The sequence below is a fragment of the Dendrobates tinctorius genome, unplaced genomic scaffold, assembly GCF_039654945.1.
Source record: "Dendrobates tinctorius isolate UK_male_01 unplaced genomic scaffold, ASM3965494v1 ptg000051l, whole genome shotgun sequence".
Lineage (NCBI taxonomy): Eukaryota > Metazoa > Chordata > Amphibia > Anura > Dendrobatidae > Dendrobates > Dendrobates tinctorius.
This window is the reverse complement of record NW_027361719.1, coordinates 7,183,445-7,200,207: the sequence shown is the minus strand read 5'-3', so window position 1 is coordinate 7,200,207 and position 16,763 is coordinate 7,183,445. Positions and strand designations below refer to the sequence as shown.

The window sequence follows — 16,763 nt, the reverse complement described above, 5'->3', positions numbered from 1 at the left end:
TGCCAAAAAGATCGATTTGGGTTTCATCTGACTAGAGCACCTTCTTCCACATGTTTGGTGTGTCTCCCAGGTGGCTAGTTGCAAACTTTAAGCGACACTTTTTATGGATATCTTTGAGAAATGGCTTTCTTCTTACCACTCTTCCATAAAGGCCAGATTTTGTACGACTGATTGTTATCCTATGGACAGACTGTCCCACCTCAGCTGTAGATCTCTGCAGTTCATCCAGAGTGATCATGGGCCACTTGGCTGCCTCTCTGATCAGTCTTCTGCTTGTTTGAGATGAAAGTTTAGCGGGACGGCCGGGTCTTGGTGGATTTGCAGTGGTATGATACTCCTTCCATTTCAATATGATCACTTGCACAGTGCTCCTTGGGATGTTTAAAGTTTTGGAAATTATTTTCTATCCAAATCCGGCTTTAAACTTCTCCACAACAGTATCAGGGACCTGCCTGTTGTGTTCCTTGGTCTTCATGATGCTCTCTGTGCTTCAAACAGAGCCCTGAAACTATCACAGAGCAGGTGCATTTATGCGGAGACTTGATTACACACAGGTGGATTATATTTATCATCATTAGTCATTTAGGACAACACTGGATCATTCAGAGATCCACAATGAACTTCTGGAGTGAGTTTGCTGCACTGAAAGTAAAGGGGCCGAATAATATTGCACACCCCACTTTTCAGTTTTTGAATTTCCACAAAAATTTAAAATAACCAATAAATTTCGTTCAACTTCACAATTGTGTTCCACTTGTTGTTGATTCTTCACCAAAAATCTACATTTGGTATTTTTATGTTTGAAGCATTATATGTGGGAAAAGGTTGAAAAGTTCCAGGGGGCCAAATACTTTCGCAAGGCACTGTATATAAACATTACATCACATGTAAACATATACTATAAATGACATATACACATAAGCACATTAGTAAAACATCCACAGAATACTATTCCGTCAGCTGGCAGTAAGGTGTTAAGAAACAACAGTTTAAAGTCTATGATTATGATTTCCGAGACACTACATACACTCACTGGCCACTTTATTAGGTACACCTGTCCAACTGTGTGTTAAGACTTAATTTCTAATCAGCCAATCACATGGCGGCAACTCAGTGCATTTAGGCATGTAGACATGGTCAAGACAATCTCCTGCAGTTCAAACCGAGCATCAGTATGGGGAAGAAAGGTGATTTGAGTGCCTTTGAACGTGGCATGATTGTTGGTGCCAGAAGGGCTGGTCTGAGAATTTCAGAAACTGCTGATCTACTGGGATTTTCACGCACAACCATCTCTAGGGTTTACAGAGAATGGTCCGAAAAAGAAAAAAAATCCAGTGAGCGGCAGTTCTGTGGCCGGAAATGCCATGTTGATGCCAGAGGTCAGAGGAGAATGGGCAGACTGGTTCGAGCTGATAGAAAGGCAACAGTGACTCAAATTGCCACCCGTTACAACCAAGGTAGGCAGAAGAGCATCTCTGAACGCACAGTGCGTCGAACTTTGAGGCAGATGGGCTACAGCAGCAGAAGACCACACTGGGTACCACTCCTCTCAGCTAAGAACAGGAAACTGAGGCTACAATTTGCACAAGCTCATCGAAATTGGACAGTAGAAGATTGGAAAAACGTTGCCTGGTCTGATGAGTCTCGATTTCTGCTGCGACATTCGGATGGTAGGGTCAGAATTTGGCGTAAACAACATGAAAGCATGGATCCATCCTGCCTTGTATCAACGGTTCAGGCTGGTGGTGGTGGTGTCATGGTGTGGGGAATTTTTTCTGGGCACTCTTTGGGCCCCTTGGTACCAATTGAGCATCATTGCAACGCCACAGCCTACCTGAGTATTGTTGCTGACCATGTCCATCCCTTTATGACCACAATGTACCCAACATCTGATGGCTACTTTCAGCAGGATAATGCGCCATGTCATAAAGCTCGAATCATCTCAGATTGGTTTCTTGAACATGACAATGAGTTTACTGTACTCAAATGGCCTCCTCAGTCACCAGATCTCAATCCAATAGAGCATCTTTGGGATGTGGTGGAACGGGAGATTCGCATCAGGGATGTGCAGCCGACAAATCTGCGCCAACTGTGTGATGCCATCATGTCAATATGGTCCAAAATCTCTGAGGAATGCTTCCAGCACCTTGTTGAATCTCTGCCACGAAGAATTGAGGCAGTTCTGAAGGCAAAAGGGGGTCCAACCCCTTACTAGCATGGTGTACCTAATAAAGTGGCCAGTGAGTGTACATATGTATCGATGTCAGTAGCAAAAGCAATTGTTCAAAAATGTTTTGCAGACGACTTTCGTTTATAATCCGTGTCAGATGCTTCTCGAATAAGATTCCAGCAATAGTCAGCTAGCATTGACATGCTCTACTCCCTGGTACCTTTTCTCAATCAGCGCAATGTCTTGGTGAAATCTTTCACCGTGTTCATCACTAACGGCACCAAGATTGGCTGGAAAAAAGTCCAAGTAAGAATGTAGAAAATGCATTTTTAGTGACATACTGCATTTTATTAAATGATATGCTGTGAGCATGTTGTCCACGAGTTGTTCAAAGTTCAGTGCTCTGCTGTTGCCAAGGAAGTTGAAGGTCACATCTTTAAAGGCTCTCCATGCCACTTGTTCAGCACCTTGCAAATGACCATCAAAGCTACTGTCATTCATTATATCTCTGATCTGTAGGCCAATAAAAATACCTTCTTTAATCTTTGCATCACTTAATCTTGGAAATTTCTGTCGCAAGTAAGAAAAGGCTTCCGATTCTTTGCTCATTGCTTTGACAAAATTCCTCATAAGCCTAAGTTTATGGAAAGAAGGGAGAAATATCTTTGCTGGATCAACAAGAGGATTATGTTTATCATTCTGTCCAGCAACCAGGTTTTTGTAGAGTGGCCCGTCCTTTCTGAAATAGTGCATTTCTCATGTATGACTGTCGCACTCACAAATAAAATGACAATACTTGGTATATCCAAGCTGCAGTCCAAGAAGAAGTGCAACAACTTTTAGATCACCACATATGTTCCAGTTATAATTTCTATAATAAATGTCGGTCAACAGTAACTCCATATTCTCAAACGTTTCTTTCATGTGTATGGCATGTCCGATAGGTATAAAAGGATAGATATTTCCGTTGTTTAGTAAAGCAGCCTTCAGACTTAAAAATGACGAGTCAATGAACAGTTGCCATTCCTTCGGGTCATGTTCGCATCCAAGAGCACCAAACAACCCCAAGACGTCGTTGGAAAAGGTTAAACTGTCGACATGGTTGAAAAATTGAATAAGGTCTTCTTGACGACTGCAAAAAACATAAACACTTGTTCCTGGTAATAAGAGATTCCGTTCTTGTAGCCTTGATCCCAATAATTCAGCCTGCCTCTTTGACAATTTCAAATCTCTGACCAAGTCACTCAGATCAGCTTGACTGAACAGATGTGGATTAGATGTAGAAGGCTCAAAGTCTGGGTCTGCAGTAGTTTCATTTTCCACTGACATTGTTAGTTCATCTTCGTCAACCTCCATAGTCCATACTTTGGGCGGCTTTGGAACACGAAGATTTTCATCATGTGGCACTGGTCTTATGACTGAAGGAGATTAGGATATCCTATTGATTTCTTGTTTGCTGAATATCCTCTTACATTTGTAAGGCAGAAGTATCAATCTGTTACATGATCTCTCTGCTCTCTCCATATCATTGGGACAGCGAACGGCATTGAAGGTCGTGATCCATTCAGCCATGCTCTAAGTATGTCAGTATTGTCTTTTGACTCCTCCCCTGCCCAGGAGATGTGGTATGCTCTGAACACGGTCAGCCGAATGATTCACTGCGCCTGCGTGGAATTTGCATAATAAGAGCTTGCATATGTGTAGATCAGCGATTTATGTTATGTCAGTGAAAAATTCAGAAAATACTGTTTTAGAAAAAGTTCATATGAGTTTTTAGAGTTATAACAGAATATTATAATGTTTCCTATCTTTTCTCAAGAGCCTTACGTGATAGGAAAAATCTGAAGTCATTTCTGAAATCAGCATGAAAAAATCTATCAGGAACACTCAAAATTGTCCGAGGTACAAAACCTTGGTAACCGTGTTATTTTCATCAACTATATATTATAAAACTTTTTACCTGATTGGGCTATTTCATCCATTTTTTTTCATAATTTGCCCTATACTTCCAGTATAACTCACCTCCTGTGCTATTTTGTTAGGAGTCAGATTTCTACCTCTCCTATGTTGAAATCTAGACCCTTACATTGTGCAGTCTCCTGCGCTTCATCTGCTGCAGAGGAGATTGCAGAGGAGAGTGCCTTGCGGCAACTCTCTCCACAGGCTAAGTCCTTTGTTCCCTTAACTGAGCATGCTCATGGGACGAACTCCCATTGGAGTTTGGGAGTCATGTGCTCAGGTCCTGTGTCAAATCCTATTGGCTCCTCTTGGAGCCTTGGAGATTTCCGGAAGGTCCCGTTTGGTGTAAAAAGCGCGCATGGCTGTTCCGCCATGCGCTAGTATTTTCAGACTTGCTGCTGTATGTTTGATGATGGATGCTTGGACTGGTGAATGACTTATTAAGAAACCCCTTCCCTCTGATAATACGTTTGTGTGAATGCTTGGTTCCTGCCAGTAGTAGCGCCAGCGCGCCTAGCTCCATCTAGCTCAGCAGCCTAGCGTCTGCATTGCGACAGCGTTATTGCAGCGCCTTACCAGCGGCTCAGTTCTTGCCGAGCTGCAGTTGCAGCTTATCTCTGCGTCCGCTGTTGCAACGCCTTACACCTTATTTAGCGGTAGGTCTAGACGGAGCAGTCCTGTTGTCTAAGGCTACTCCTGTGACCCTGAATACCGTGTCTGCATCGCTGAGACTCTGTGGCCCTGAACAGAATCAGCGTTTTGTGTATGCTTTTTGCCTGTAGCTCTGTGAGTGTAACAAAGCTTGCTTCAGTGCACATTGGGTGCAGGTAAACCCTGTGCACATTACCGCCATAGTGCTCTGCATCTACTAGCTGCGGTTTTTCCATCCTCCGCACGGTGGACCCCGAGCAGCGAAGGCACTTTATTCATATTTTTTATTTAGTGCCTTCCGCCACTCCTAACATATTTTAATTTCATTATCATGTTGAGTTCTTTTTCTGTATGATTTTTGTTTTGATATTTTGTTGAAAATAAAATTTATTTATTTTTTCATAATGTGTTTTGTGTTATGTTTTAGGTTTTGATTCAAATGAGGTTACACAACTATCCTGATTATTTTTGCATGTTTAAAATCGGTATTTATAAGCCAAAACCGGGAGTGGAAAAATCAGAGGAAAACTATAATAGAAAAACGTGCACCTCTTCTGCATTTTTTGCAAAATACTGATCAAATACTGAATGTGTGAACGTTAGTATTTGTCAATGTATCTTCCTGTTGAAAAAGTGCAACTGACTCTAAAGTTACCATTTTTCAAGACTGGCTTTTTGTAGGCTAGTCTTGATCAGGGGTTCCTTGGCGTAAGATGAGCCAAATTCTTTAAAGGGAACCTGACAGGTCCCTCGTGCCCTCTAAACCACCAACAATTGTACAGCTGTGTGAAAAAGTGTCTGCCCCCTTCCTATATTCCTATTCTTCAGCATTTTTGTCACATGTAAATGTTTCACCTCAACAAACAAATTTAAATATTCTACAAAGATAACACAAGTAAACACAAAATGCAGTTTTTAAATGAAGCTCCTCCATACATCTGTGACCTCATCTCCTGGAACTTATCTGCAAGCAACCTCCGATCCTCACAAGATCTCCTTCTCTACTCCCCTCTTCGCTTCTCTTCCCTCAATCAAATAGAATATTTCTCCCGCACATCCCCCCTACTCTGGAACTTTCTACCACAACATATCAGACTCACCTACCATGGAAACCTTCAAAAAGAGCATGAAGACCTACCTCTTCTGACAAGCCAGTAGCCACCAATTCACAAAACCACTGCTCGACCAGCTCTACCCTTGCCTACTGTATCCTCACCCATCCCTTGTAGATTGTGAGCCATTACGGGCAGGGTCCTCTCTCCTCCTGTACCAGTCGTGACTTGCATTGTTTAAGAATACTGTACTTGTTTTTATTATGCATACCCCTTGTGAGACAGTGACCGACATTGTTGTAAATGGCCGGTATGTGTCGCAGAGGAGGAGTTCCTCTGCGCTGTAAACCTGAAATGTTGCTCTGGGACCTGTAGTTCCATGAGCCTTGTTTTGTTTATAAAGGGGGGCTTACAGGGTTAGCCAGAGAGCTGATTGGGACTGGCTAACCACACACACCTCCCACCTATGGGGGTGGTTTCAGCTACATAATGTGACTGTGGTTTGGTCACATGATCTGTGTTGTAAGGTCCTGAAAGAGGACAGGTCTCTGTGTGTTGGAAAGTCCTGCGAGTGGACCAGATCCCTGAAGAGCACATGGTGATGCCATGTACCTGAATGGTCTCTGTATTGGAAGGTCCTGCGAGTTGACTGGATTCCTGAAGAGCACAGGGTAAGACCATGTACCTGCAGAGCATGTGATGGCTAACAGTGTTGGAGAAGCTACCGTCTCTAAGGGTCTGGACGTTGCTGAGCAAGTCATTGTACGGGACAATGATCCTAGTAAGGCAGCTTCCCGGGAACCTAGGACTGACAAGGTTTCAGCGCGTGGAGCGGAGCTCCAGGAAGGTAACCCAGAGTATGGGGGACTGTGTGCACTGACGAGGGTCAGTTAATGAAATGTGCGGTGACCCACAGTAACTGGACAAAGTGAGGTCCAGCGTGTTTAGAGACTGCAATCTAATGTTGTGTGTCATGGAGTAAAACTGTGAAAGAGACATTGGCATGGCATGCGGTCGCCTACGGTAACTGGACACAGAGAAGTCTGGTGTGTTTAGTAACTGCGACTTAAAGCCGGGTGCTATGAACTATGTGTTAGGTCTCTGATGTGTAACATAGACTACATTGGTTAATGCTGAGTCTAAATAAATTGCATGGACTGTTTAAGCAAGAAAACGTTCCTGTGTGCCTTCATCCCATTGCCAAGTAAGTGTCCCCCAACACATTCAGTAAGAGCTATCATACACCCTCGTCACATGTAAAGTGCCATGGAATAAATGGCGCTATAATAATAAATAATAAGAATAATAATTAAAGAAGTCCAAACCTATTGGGTCCTGTGTGAAAAAGTGATTGCCTCCCCCTTAAAACATAAATTAACTGTGGTTTATCACTTCTTTGGGAGGCTGAGTTTACTTTCCCTAGCATTATATTCTGAGGGTCTACATTATATTCTATGGGGAGCTTCATGATACTATATGAGGGGGGCTGCATTATACCATATGAGGGGGCTACATTGTATTCTATGGGGGGCTGCATTATACCCTATGAGGGGGCTGTATTATACTCTATGGGGGGCTGCATTATTTTCTATGGGGGCTGCTTTATACTATATTGGGGGGCTGCATTATATTCTATGGGGAGGGCTGCATTATACCCTATGAAGGGGCTGCATTATACCCTAGAGGGGGCTGCATTATACTCTATGAGCAGGCTGCATATTACTCTATGAGGGGGCTATATTATATTCTATGAGGGGGCTACATTACGTTCTGAGGGGGGCTGCTTTATACTCTGTGAGGGGGGTTACATTATATTCTATGAGGGGTTCTACCCCAGCCCCTGTTATATCATTTAGAGGTGTACTACCTTAAATTATACACTGATATTAGTGTTTTACTGCTCAATTGGTGATCTTGTATTTATTTCTATGTAGCTACATCGTGGGCCCAAGAATGATTTTTTTCTGGTGGACCCAAGGTGCTCTGACGCTGCAGGACCCTGTAGTTTGAATTTATTTTTCCTTTAATAATAAAGGCCTTCATTTAAAAACTGCATTTTTTGTTTACTTGTGTTATCTTTGTCTAATATTTAAATTTGTATAGTGATCTGAAACATTTAAGTATGACAAACGTGTAAAAGAATAGGAAATCAGGAAGGGGTCAAACACTTTTTCACACATCTGTATATTCCATTCTAAATGCCCTGCCTGACAGTCCCTGTTTGACACATGAACAGATATTTTAAAAAAGTATTTTTACAGTCTGTCTTTTATATGCTTATTTTCTTTTGACTAGTCATCTCATTTAGCATGTTATCATGCCCTTGTGGGAGTGATAACATATATATATATCGGAAGCTAATATTCTACTGAAGGAGTCTCATGGACTGAATTGGCCAGTGCTATGCATAGCTAGACCCAGCTTCAGAAGAGCAATGACACAGTGTATATATAAATAGGCAACAACTCAACTGGAGTGCCTCATTTACTTCTACACTCATAAAGGCTCTGCAGGCAGTGCAAAGTGAGAAAAATATTATATGGTGAGTCATCCATACACCCTTGAAGGCACCAAATTGCATGCCTCATTCAAATATTAAGGAAGTGCAGTTGTGGTACTTCTACACTCATAAAGACTCTGCACACAGTGTAAAGCCATAAAAATATTATAAGGAGGATCATCCATATACCCTTGAAGGCAACAACTGGAGGGCCCCATTCAAACATTGAATATCAAAAATACTTTATGTGTTGCTGTCATCTGGGTGTGTGGAAAATAGGGGCTAATCCAGGCTTTGTTCATTTTTATCAGGGTGAGCCAGTTAGCATTTTCTGCTGACAGAACGAAAGCGCCTGTCTGTTATGACTCACCCAGTGACAATAACAATCCATTCAGACAAGACGATAGCAGCAGGGCGGAACAACAATTCCAAGGCATAGAGGGACAGCTCATGCCAGGTGTCCAGCTTTGAGACCCAATAGTTGAATGTGGCTGAAAAATTATGGCGTATGGTGATTTAGCCAGCCAGGTTTTTATTGACCATCTTTAAAAGTTTTTCCTTCATTGTCAAAAATACTCAGGCATCAGGGCCTGAAATTGACCCAGGCCTTTGACTGTGTATCCCTGCCTCTGCTGTACCTGGTATGTGTCTCCTTCACCTCAATGGCCTTCTGGTACAGCACCATTTTAATAGACCTCTCCACCTCAGGAAGAAGAGATGCAATATTCTCCTTGTAGCTTGCATCTACCAGGGTGAACAACCAGTACTTTTTTTGGCCAAGATGAATATAATGCGAGAGTCACAGGAAAGGCAGCGGTACATAAATTTGGCCATATGTGAAAAGCTACCTACAGCCAACACTTCCCTTTCTCCACCATGACGACTAATCTCCATCTCCTCCTCTTCCATCTCTTCCTCCTCGTTCCCATCCTCAGCCCACCACTCATGTAGGAGAGACGGGAACAAGCTTATTTGGGCACTAACCTCTGCTGCGCTAGCAACGAGCTCCTGTTCCTCTTCCTCCTCCTCAGCCTCCACCGAGTCCTCATTGTTTCCCAATTTGGGTAGTATCTCCCTGTCTCCTGTCTTCCTCCATCTCCACCTGGTCTATATGCAACGCTTCATGTTTCATTGTCAGCAGCGACTGTTTATGTAGGCACAGAAGCAGGATCATTGCTCTGATTATGACGTCATCATCGCTCACTTTGTGGAGTCCTCAATATCTTGGAGAAAAACAAAACTGGCAGACATCCATGCCCACTCTTTAGTTGTTATGTACGGAGGCTGATCAGAATACCAACAAGTATTTTGGATCTGGTATTCAACAACAGGCCTGTTCTGCCCAGAAAGCCTTGCCAGCATATGCATTGTTGAGTTCCAGCATGCGGTCATGTCACATGCCAGTCGGTGAGCCGGCACTTGCATGTGCTGCTGCAGCATTGCCAGAGTGGCGGCAGCTGTAGATGACTTGCGGATATGGGCTCTGATGTGGCGTACTTTGACCAGAAACTATGGATAATCTGGGTAGGCTTTCAGAAACCACTAAACTGCCAAATTGAGCAGGTGTGCCAAGCATGGTGCGTGTGTGATCTTGCCATGCTTCACAGCCGCCACCAGGTTACACCTATTATCACACACACAACATGCCTGGTTGCAGGTTCAGCTGTGAGAGACACAGATCTATGAAGTCTGTTATTCCTTTAAATAACTCTGTCACGGTGTTTGGTTTGTCTCCTAGACAAATTATCTTCAGGAGAGCCTGTTGTCGCTTTGCTGAGGCAGTGCTGCAGAGCTTCCAGCTTCTGACTGATGTGGACAACATGTTCTGAGATACAAGGAGGAGCAGGAGTGGTTCAGGAACAGGTGTATGAGATGGAGGAAACCCTGACAGAAGTAGAGTCAGAAATCCTTAGCGTCGGGAGCACATGAGCAGTGCCAGTGTGGGACTTGGCCCCAGCCTCCAAAATATTCACCTAGTATGCCGTCAGCTAAATGTAGAGGCCCTGGCCACAAGCGCTTCTTCACGTGTCAGTCGTTAAGTGGACAATCCAAGTAACCGCATTGTAAGGGCACATGTGATGTTCCTGAACATGTGCTGGTACAAGGAGGGCACACCACATCGGGAGAAATAGTAGTGGCTGGAACCAATGACCAAGGGACTGCTTCCATCATGAGTTGGGGAAACTCTCTGTGTCTACAAGCCTAAACAGCAACATTTCAATAGCAAGCAGCCTGGAAATGTGCCCGTTTAGCATTTGGGCCAGTGGGTGGGTGGTCAGGAACTTTCTTTTCCGTTCCAAGGCCTGGGGTAGGGACAGCTGTTCTGGGATAAGGATTTAGAAGCACCTGATGGTGCCTCAGAACGTGCAAGGACAGTTGCAGGGTGGAAGGCATCTGTGCCAGTGTCATGGACAGGGGATTGGCAAGCACCTAGCACAGTTGAAGAGGCAGTAATGTCACAGGCTGGCACCAATTTCACGGAGTCAGGTGCTTACATGGCATGTGCCTGATCATGCTGGTGATGGTTAGGCTCTTAGTGGTCAGGCTGGGTCTGAGTCGCAGTTCATGGGGCCTCCAACACGATAATGATCCAAAACACACAGCTAAAAATATCCAAGATTGGCTAAGACCTAAGCATTGGAATATCCTGAAGTGACCTTCTTTGAGCCTTGATTTATATACTATCAAACATTTGAGGAAGGAACTGAAACATGCAGTTTGGAGAAGGCATCCTTCAAACTTGAGATAGCTGGAGCAGTTTGCTCATGAGCAGTGGGCCAAAATACCTGTGAACAAGTGCAGAAGTCTCATTGAGAGTTACAAGAATAATTTGTATGCAGTGATTGCCTTAAAACGTTGTCCAACTAAATATTGAGATGAAGGCACCATTATTTTTGTCCAGACCATTTTCATTAATATTTTTAAATTTTTATGTTAAACCACAATTCAAAAGCAATGTCTGATTTTCATTAGTTGATATTTTGTAAATTTAAATTAATTTTGTCAGTTTCAAGTTATTTCAGTGACCATTGTGGGTTTTTCTTACTTTAGCAGAAGGGTACCAACAATTTTGTACAAGTGTGTATGTATATATAAACCCTGCAATTTATGGTATATAAAGAAGCAAAAAAGGGGGCGGCACTGAAGAGTAAATTCCATGCAAAAACTGATGTACTTATTAGCAAAGTATATATTGCCTATGTTGGCAGACACTTGCACATGGGCCCCAGCTGTCAGTGTTCATCCCTGTCCATGCTGAGTGTAGTACTCAGAGGTACTAGAGCTGTGCAGGGCCATTCTGTTCAAGTTCAGTGATTGAAAAGACTTGAATACTTTTTAAAGGGATATTCTCAAGTTAATAAATCTCTTTGTTTAGCCAGGCATGATAATAAACCAGTTTGAATTTGATTTGTTTTTTCTATCAATCTTCTGCAATGAGTGTGCAGTGCACAATAGTTGCATTCGAAGAGAAATGTTAACTCCAAACATCCCAAACACCTCTCTCCAGCCCATTAATTTCTACACAGAAGTTAGTTGCCCACCTTTTACCCTCTCAGCTCTTGACAACCTGCTGTAATATGTATCTTGCAAAATCACCAACCAGTAAAAGTAGCAAAAGATTCCCTCCGATCACGTCTCCTAATCATGACTCTCACTGTCCCGAGCCGTGTGCTTGTTCATATGCACTGTTATTTCTTTGAGCAAATATAGTGATTGCACTGTATACTCCAGAACAAACTACTGATAGCTGAATGTGTTACAGCAGAGCTTGTGCTGAAGTTTACAGTTCTAAATATTGCAGTTTTGCTGCTCAACAGAACTACCACTCACGGAAGAGAGCTCGCACTGTAAAACCCAGAAAGTAAGGAGAGTGTACGGATACAGCATCTGAGCTGCGCAGAGGCCGCTATGAGCTACTCAAGAGACAACTGAAGGTATCCCCTTAAGCATGAAATGAAATAAGCAAAAATTTAGATTTGGGTTAAGGGCAATAATAGACTATATGTACTACACACATAATTGAATAAAACTCATTTTTGCTGGTTCTTTATTAACATGTTGCTTTGATTCAAACCAATACAGATAAATATGTTTTGCTGTTGATAGTAGGTTTCGCTCTGAAGACAAGGCTGAATGATGCTCTCCAATTAGATGTTCTTAAAGAAAAAAAGTGCCGTTAAAATCTTTAGGAGAAATGTAAAGATAAATACTTTAATTACACAGCTTTTGAAGTAGTTTTCCAAAATCTAAGGCTGGTTTCACAGTTGCGTTTTTTTGCGCTGCGTTTTTTTTCCTATACTTAACATGGGTACGCATTGGCATGCATTTGTACGCGTTTGTATGTGCATGCGTTTCTTTGTAGTGTGCGCTCGGGTGCACAAAATGCATCCTGTTGCATTTTTTGTGCGTCCAACCTGTCTCAAAAAATCGCATGTGCACGCAATGCGCACAAAATTCACCCAAAAACACATTAAAGTCTATGGGAGAGCTGACGTGTGCATGGTCATGCGCAAAAAACAAGAAAACGCATAAAAAACACATGATGCGTTTTTTATGCGCGTTTACACTGCACACGCAGCGCAGCGCAAAAAACGCAAGTGTGAAAGCAGCCTAATAGCCAACAGAATACGTAATGTCTAAATAACTAATTCTAAGAGCTAAGCACTTTTATATTTTACATGAATTAAAAATTTCCTTCTATTACTTCTCTATACTAACTTCCTGTTTTTACACTTCTTAAGCCGTTTTGTTTAAGTCTCAGAAAATGCTCTGTCAAACCTCAGACAGAACATCATCAAGGGGCTGCGATACCCCTAGCGATTCTTATCCCGCTCTGAAATAGTATGTCATCAAGTGTATGGCACTGTGGTTAGTCCCCCAGCTACTTTTTCTGCCTTGAAATGGGACAACATCATCAGTGACTTCAGTTTCAAGGTCTAGTCTGTTATCTGTTGTACTAACCATGTGTGGGTTGTTACTTACGACGGATGATCAGTACGCTGATAGTGTGCTCCAATGCTAGTTTCTCACTTCTCTTTAGAGGTGGTGATTAGAAATGAGCAAACCCCTGGATGTTCAGGTCTGGTGGGTTCGGTCAAACACTTAAAAGAAGTTTGGTTCGGATACCAGAGCAGTACCCAAACCTGAACTCGGACCCCATTTGATTGAATGGGGGGCCCAAACATCCAGTGTTTTCCAAGCTGTCATGTGCATGACAGCACAGCAAACACTGCATCTGATTGGGAGTAAAATCATTCCGGCCGGTCAGACAGAGTGAGCTTGCAGTTGTGATTGGAGGTAGAAAGTTTACCTCTGATCACTGGCATCGGCTGATGGGATTACTACTCCCATCAGCCTACACCTGCTGCCGCTAATAACAGCGAGAGCAGGTGATGGCTGATGGGAGTATTCATCTGCCGGCACCTGTTTTCTACAGCTCTGGAACAAATTAAGAGACCACCACATCAAAACCCTGTCATGGGCAGCTCATTCTCCAGACCTGAACCCCATTCAAAACCTCTGGAATGTAATCAAGAGGATGATGGATAGTCACAAGCCATCAAACAAAGAAGAACTGCTTAAATTTTTGAGCCACAAGCTGTGTGAAAGGCTGGTGGCAAGCATGCCAAGACGCATGAAAGCTGTTTTTAAAAATCATGGTTATTCCACAAAATATTGATTTCAGAACTCTTCCTGAGTTAAAACATTAGTATTGTTGTTTCTAAATGATTATGAACTTCTTTTCTTTGCATTACTTTAGGTTTGAAAGCACTTGTGTTTTTTTTCATTTTGACCATTTTTCTTTTGTCAGAAAAAACATACAAAATTTATTGCTTGGAAATTTGAAGACATGTTGTCAGAAGTTTATAGACTAAAAGAAAAATTTACATTTTACTCAAAAATATACCTATAAAGAGAAAAATCAGACAAACTGATCATTTGAAAGTGGTCTCTTAATTTTTGCCAGAGCTGTAAATAAATCATTTTTTTTAAAAACAGCATGGGTTCCCCTGTATTTTTGATAACCTGCCAGGCAAAAACAACAGCTGCAGGTTGCAACCCTCAGCTGTCAGCATTAGCAAGGCTGGTTATCAGGAATAGAGGTGTTCCCTACAGCATTTTTAAAAATTATTTAAATAAATAATAATTTCTCATTTCTCCCGTTGAACTTTCTGGGCTCATTGCTGCACCATGAGACTTTTTCTCACTGTGGTAGCGGTGATCTCACCGAGGTCACCATAGTTCAGGGGCCCAGTTGTGAACACAGCCTCAGTGACCTAAGGAAATCTCAATGACGTCACCGCTAGTCAGTGAGGCTGAGTTCGCAGCAGCTCATTCCCCAGTGGTTTTCAGTCTGGACATTTGCATCTTGGCACTGTTCAGGTTGAAAACTGTTTATCCACAGACATGAATTTTGGTGTGGGACAGACAGACATGAATTTTGGTGTGGGACAGAACGACTGACAGGTGAGGGATACGTTTTTTTCTTTTTGGTTTTATACAGGAGACCATGGCTTCTGTTGAATGGGCATTAGGTGAGTATTTTTGTTGTTTATTATTTTCATTTTTTTACAGGAGACCATGGCTTCAGAAGAATTTGCATTAGGTGAGTATAACTGTGTTTGTTATTTTTAAATAAAATGTAAAAGTGTTTTTGTTTATTTCAAATAAAATACTTCATTCTGTCTGTGTGTTTATTTACAATACAACTATAGGAGTAGTAATGGATAAACTGTGTGCTTGATGTCACCGGACAATACAAAGGTGACATCAACCCCACAAATATAAACGCCACTTGACACTGCCACAGGGTAAGTGGGAAAAACTCGGCAAAGCACGAGAATATATGCACCTAGTCTGGGCAGCTGTGGGCTGCTATTTCTAGGCTATATTAATATCTATTGCCCCTTACCTACCTAAGAAAACCAGCCCCCCAGCTGTCTGCTTTAGCTTGGCTCGTTGTCAAAAAATGGGGAGGACCCCATGCTGTTGTTTTTAATTATTTATTTAAATAACTTAGAAAAACGGAGTGGGGACCCCTTTGTTCTTGATTACTAGCCTTGCTAAAGCTGACATCTTGGGGCTGCAGCCCACGTGGGAACCGTGGCTGTCTGACCACCGATCAGAGGCAGTGTTTTCCACACTGTCATGTGCATGACAGCATGAGAAACACACGGTCCCGAACATTAACACAGACTTTCTGGTGATGTCCGTGTTCGGGGTCCATATCCGAACAGTAGGTGTTTGGAACGGACCCCGAACTTTATTGTTCAGGTTTGCCCATTTTTAGTGACCAGTACACATTGAAAAGGAGAGAGCAGGGAGAGGATACTGAGCATGCATCAAAATTGACAACCTGCACGTGCTCAGTACAACAAGAGACCATAACAGCCCTTGAATTAGATATCATTGATGCGGAAAAAGCAGACATGGAGAATGACCCAGCATTATCCTCTTGATGACATTCCATTTCATAGTTAGAAAAGAATAGGGTGAGTGACCTCGCAAGTCCCATCCCTTTGTGACTTTCTGTTTGAGGTTCAAAAATGCTTACTGGAAGAGTCACATGAACCGTAATTGGAAATTTAAAAACAGGAAGTAGGTGTAGAGAGGGAGTAGTAGGAATTTTTTTCTTTCATGTAAAATGCAAAAGTGCTTAATTTTTAGAATTACATATCAAGACATTTAGTATTAAGTTGGCTAATTGTTTTTTGACAACCCCTTTAAGCTTTCTATATATTGGTCCTTTTTTTAAATTGTCTACATGAATAGTCATTAAAGGGAATCTGTCACCCCATTTTTGGACTATCAGCTGCCGGCACCGCCATCAGGGGCTTATCTACAGCATTCTGTAATGCTGTAGATAAGCCCCCGATGTAACCTGAAAGATAAGAAAAATGAGTTATATTATACTCACCCCCAGGGGCGGTCCGGGTCCGGTTTTGGTCCGATGGGTGTCGTGGTCCGGTTCGGCACCTCCCATCTTCTAACGGTGACGTCCTCTTCTTTGCTTTCCATCATGGCTCCTGTGCAGATGCACTCTGCTCTGCCCTGTTGAGGGCAGAGCAGAGTACTTCAGTGCGCAGGCGCCAGACCATGCCAGAGTGGTCCGGCGCCTGCGCACTGCAGTACTTTATTCTGCCCTCAGCAGGGCAGGTAAAGTATGCTTGCACCGGAGCCGTGACAGGAAGCAAAGAAGAGGACGTTATCGCTAGAAGATGGGAGGCGCCGGACCGCGACACCCATCGGACCAAGACAGGACCACCCCCCCCCGGGTGAGTATAATATAAATCGTTTTTTTAATCTTTCAGGTTACATCGGGGGCTTATCTACAGCATTACAGAATGCTGTAGATAAGCCCCTTATGGCAGTGCCGGCAGCTGATAGTCCAAAAATGGGGTGACAGATTCCCTTTAAAGGGAGTAAGTAA

General features: G+C 42.7%; 1 protein-coding gene across 1 annotated transcript in view; it reads right to left on the bottom strand.

Moving 5' to 3' along the window:
- Nucleotides 1–12,363: 12,363 nt before the first annotated feature.
- The window catches only part of LOC141091267 (chymotrypsin-like elastase family member 1), a 30,052-nt gene continuing 25,652 nt past the window's right edge, over nucleotides 12,364–16,763 (bottom strand). Inside the window, exon 8 of the mRNA XM_073576729.1 lies at nucleotides 12,364–12,489. Within this exon, the coding sequence (XP_073432830.1) occupies nucleotides 12,481–12,489 (9 nt within the window). The 3' untranslated portion in view covers nucleotides 12,364–12,480. The remainder of the gene's footprint in view (nucleotides 12,490–16,763) is intronic.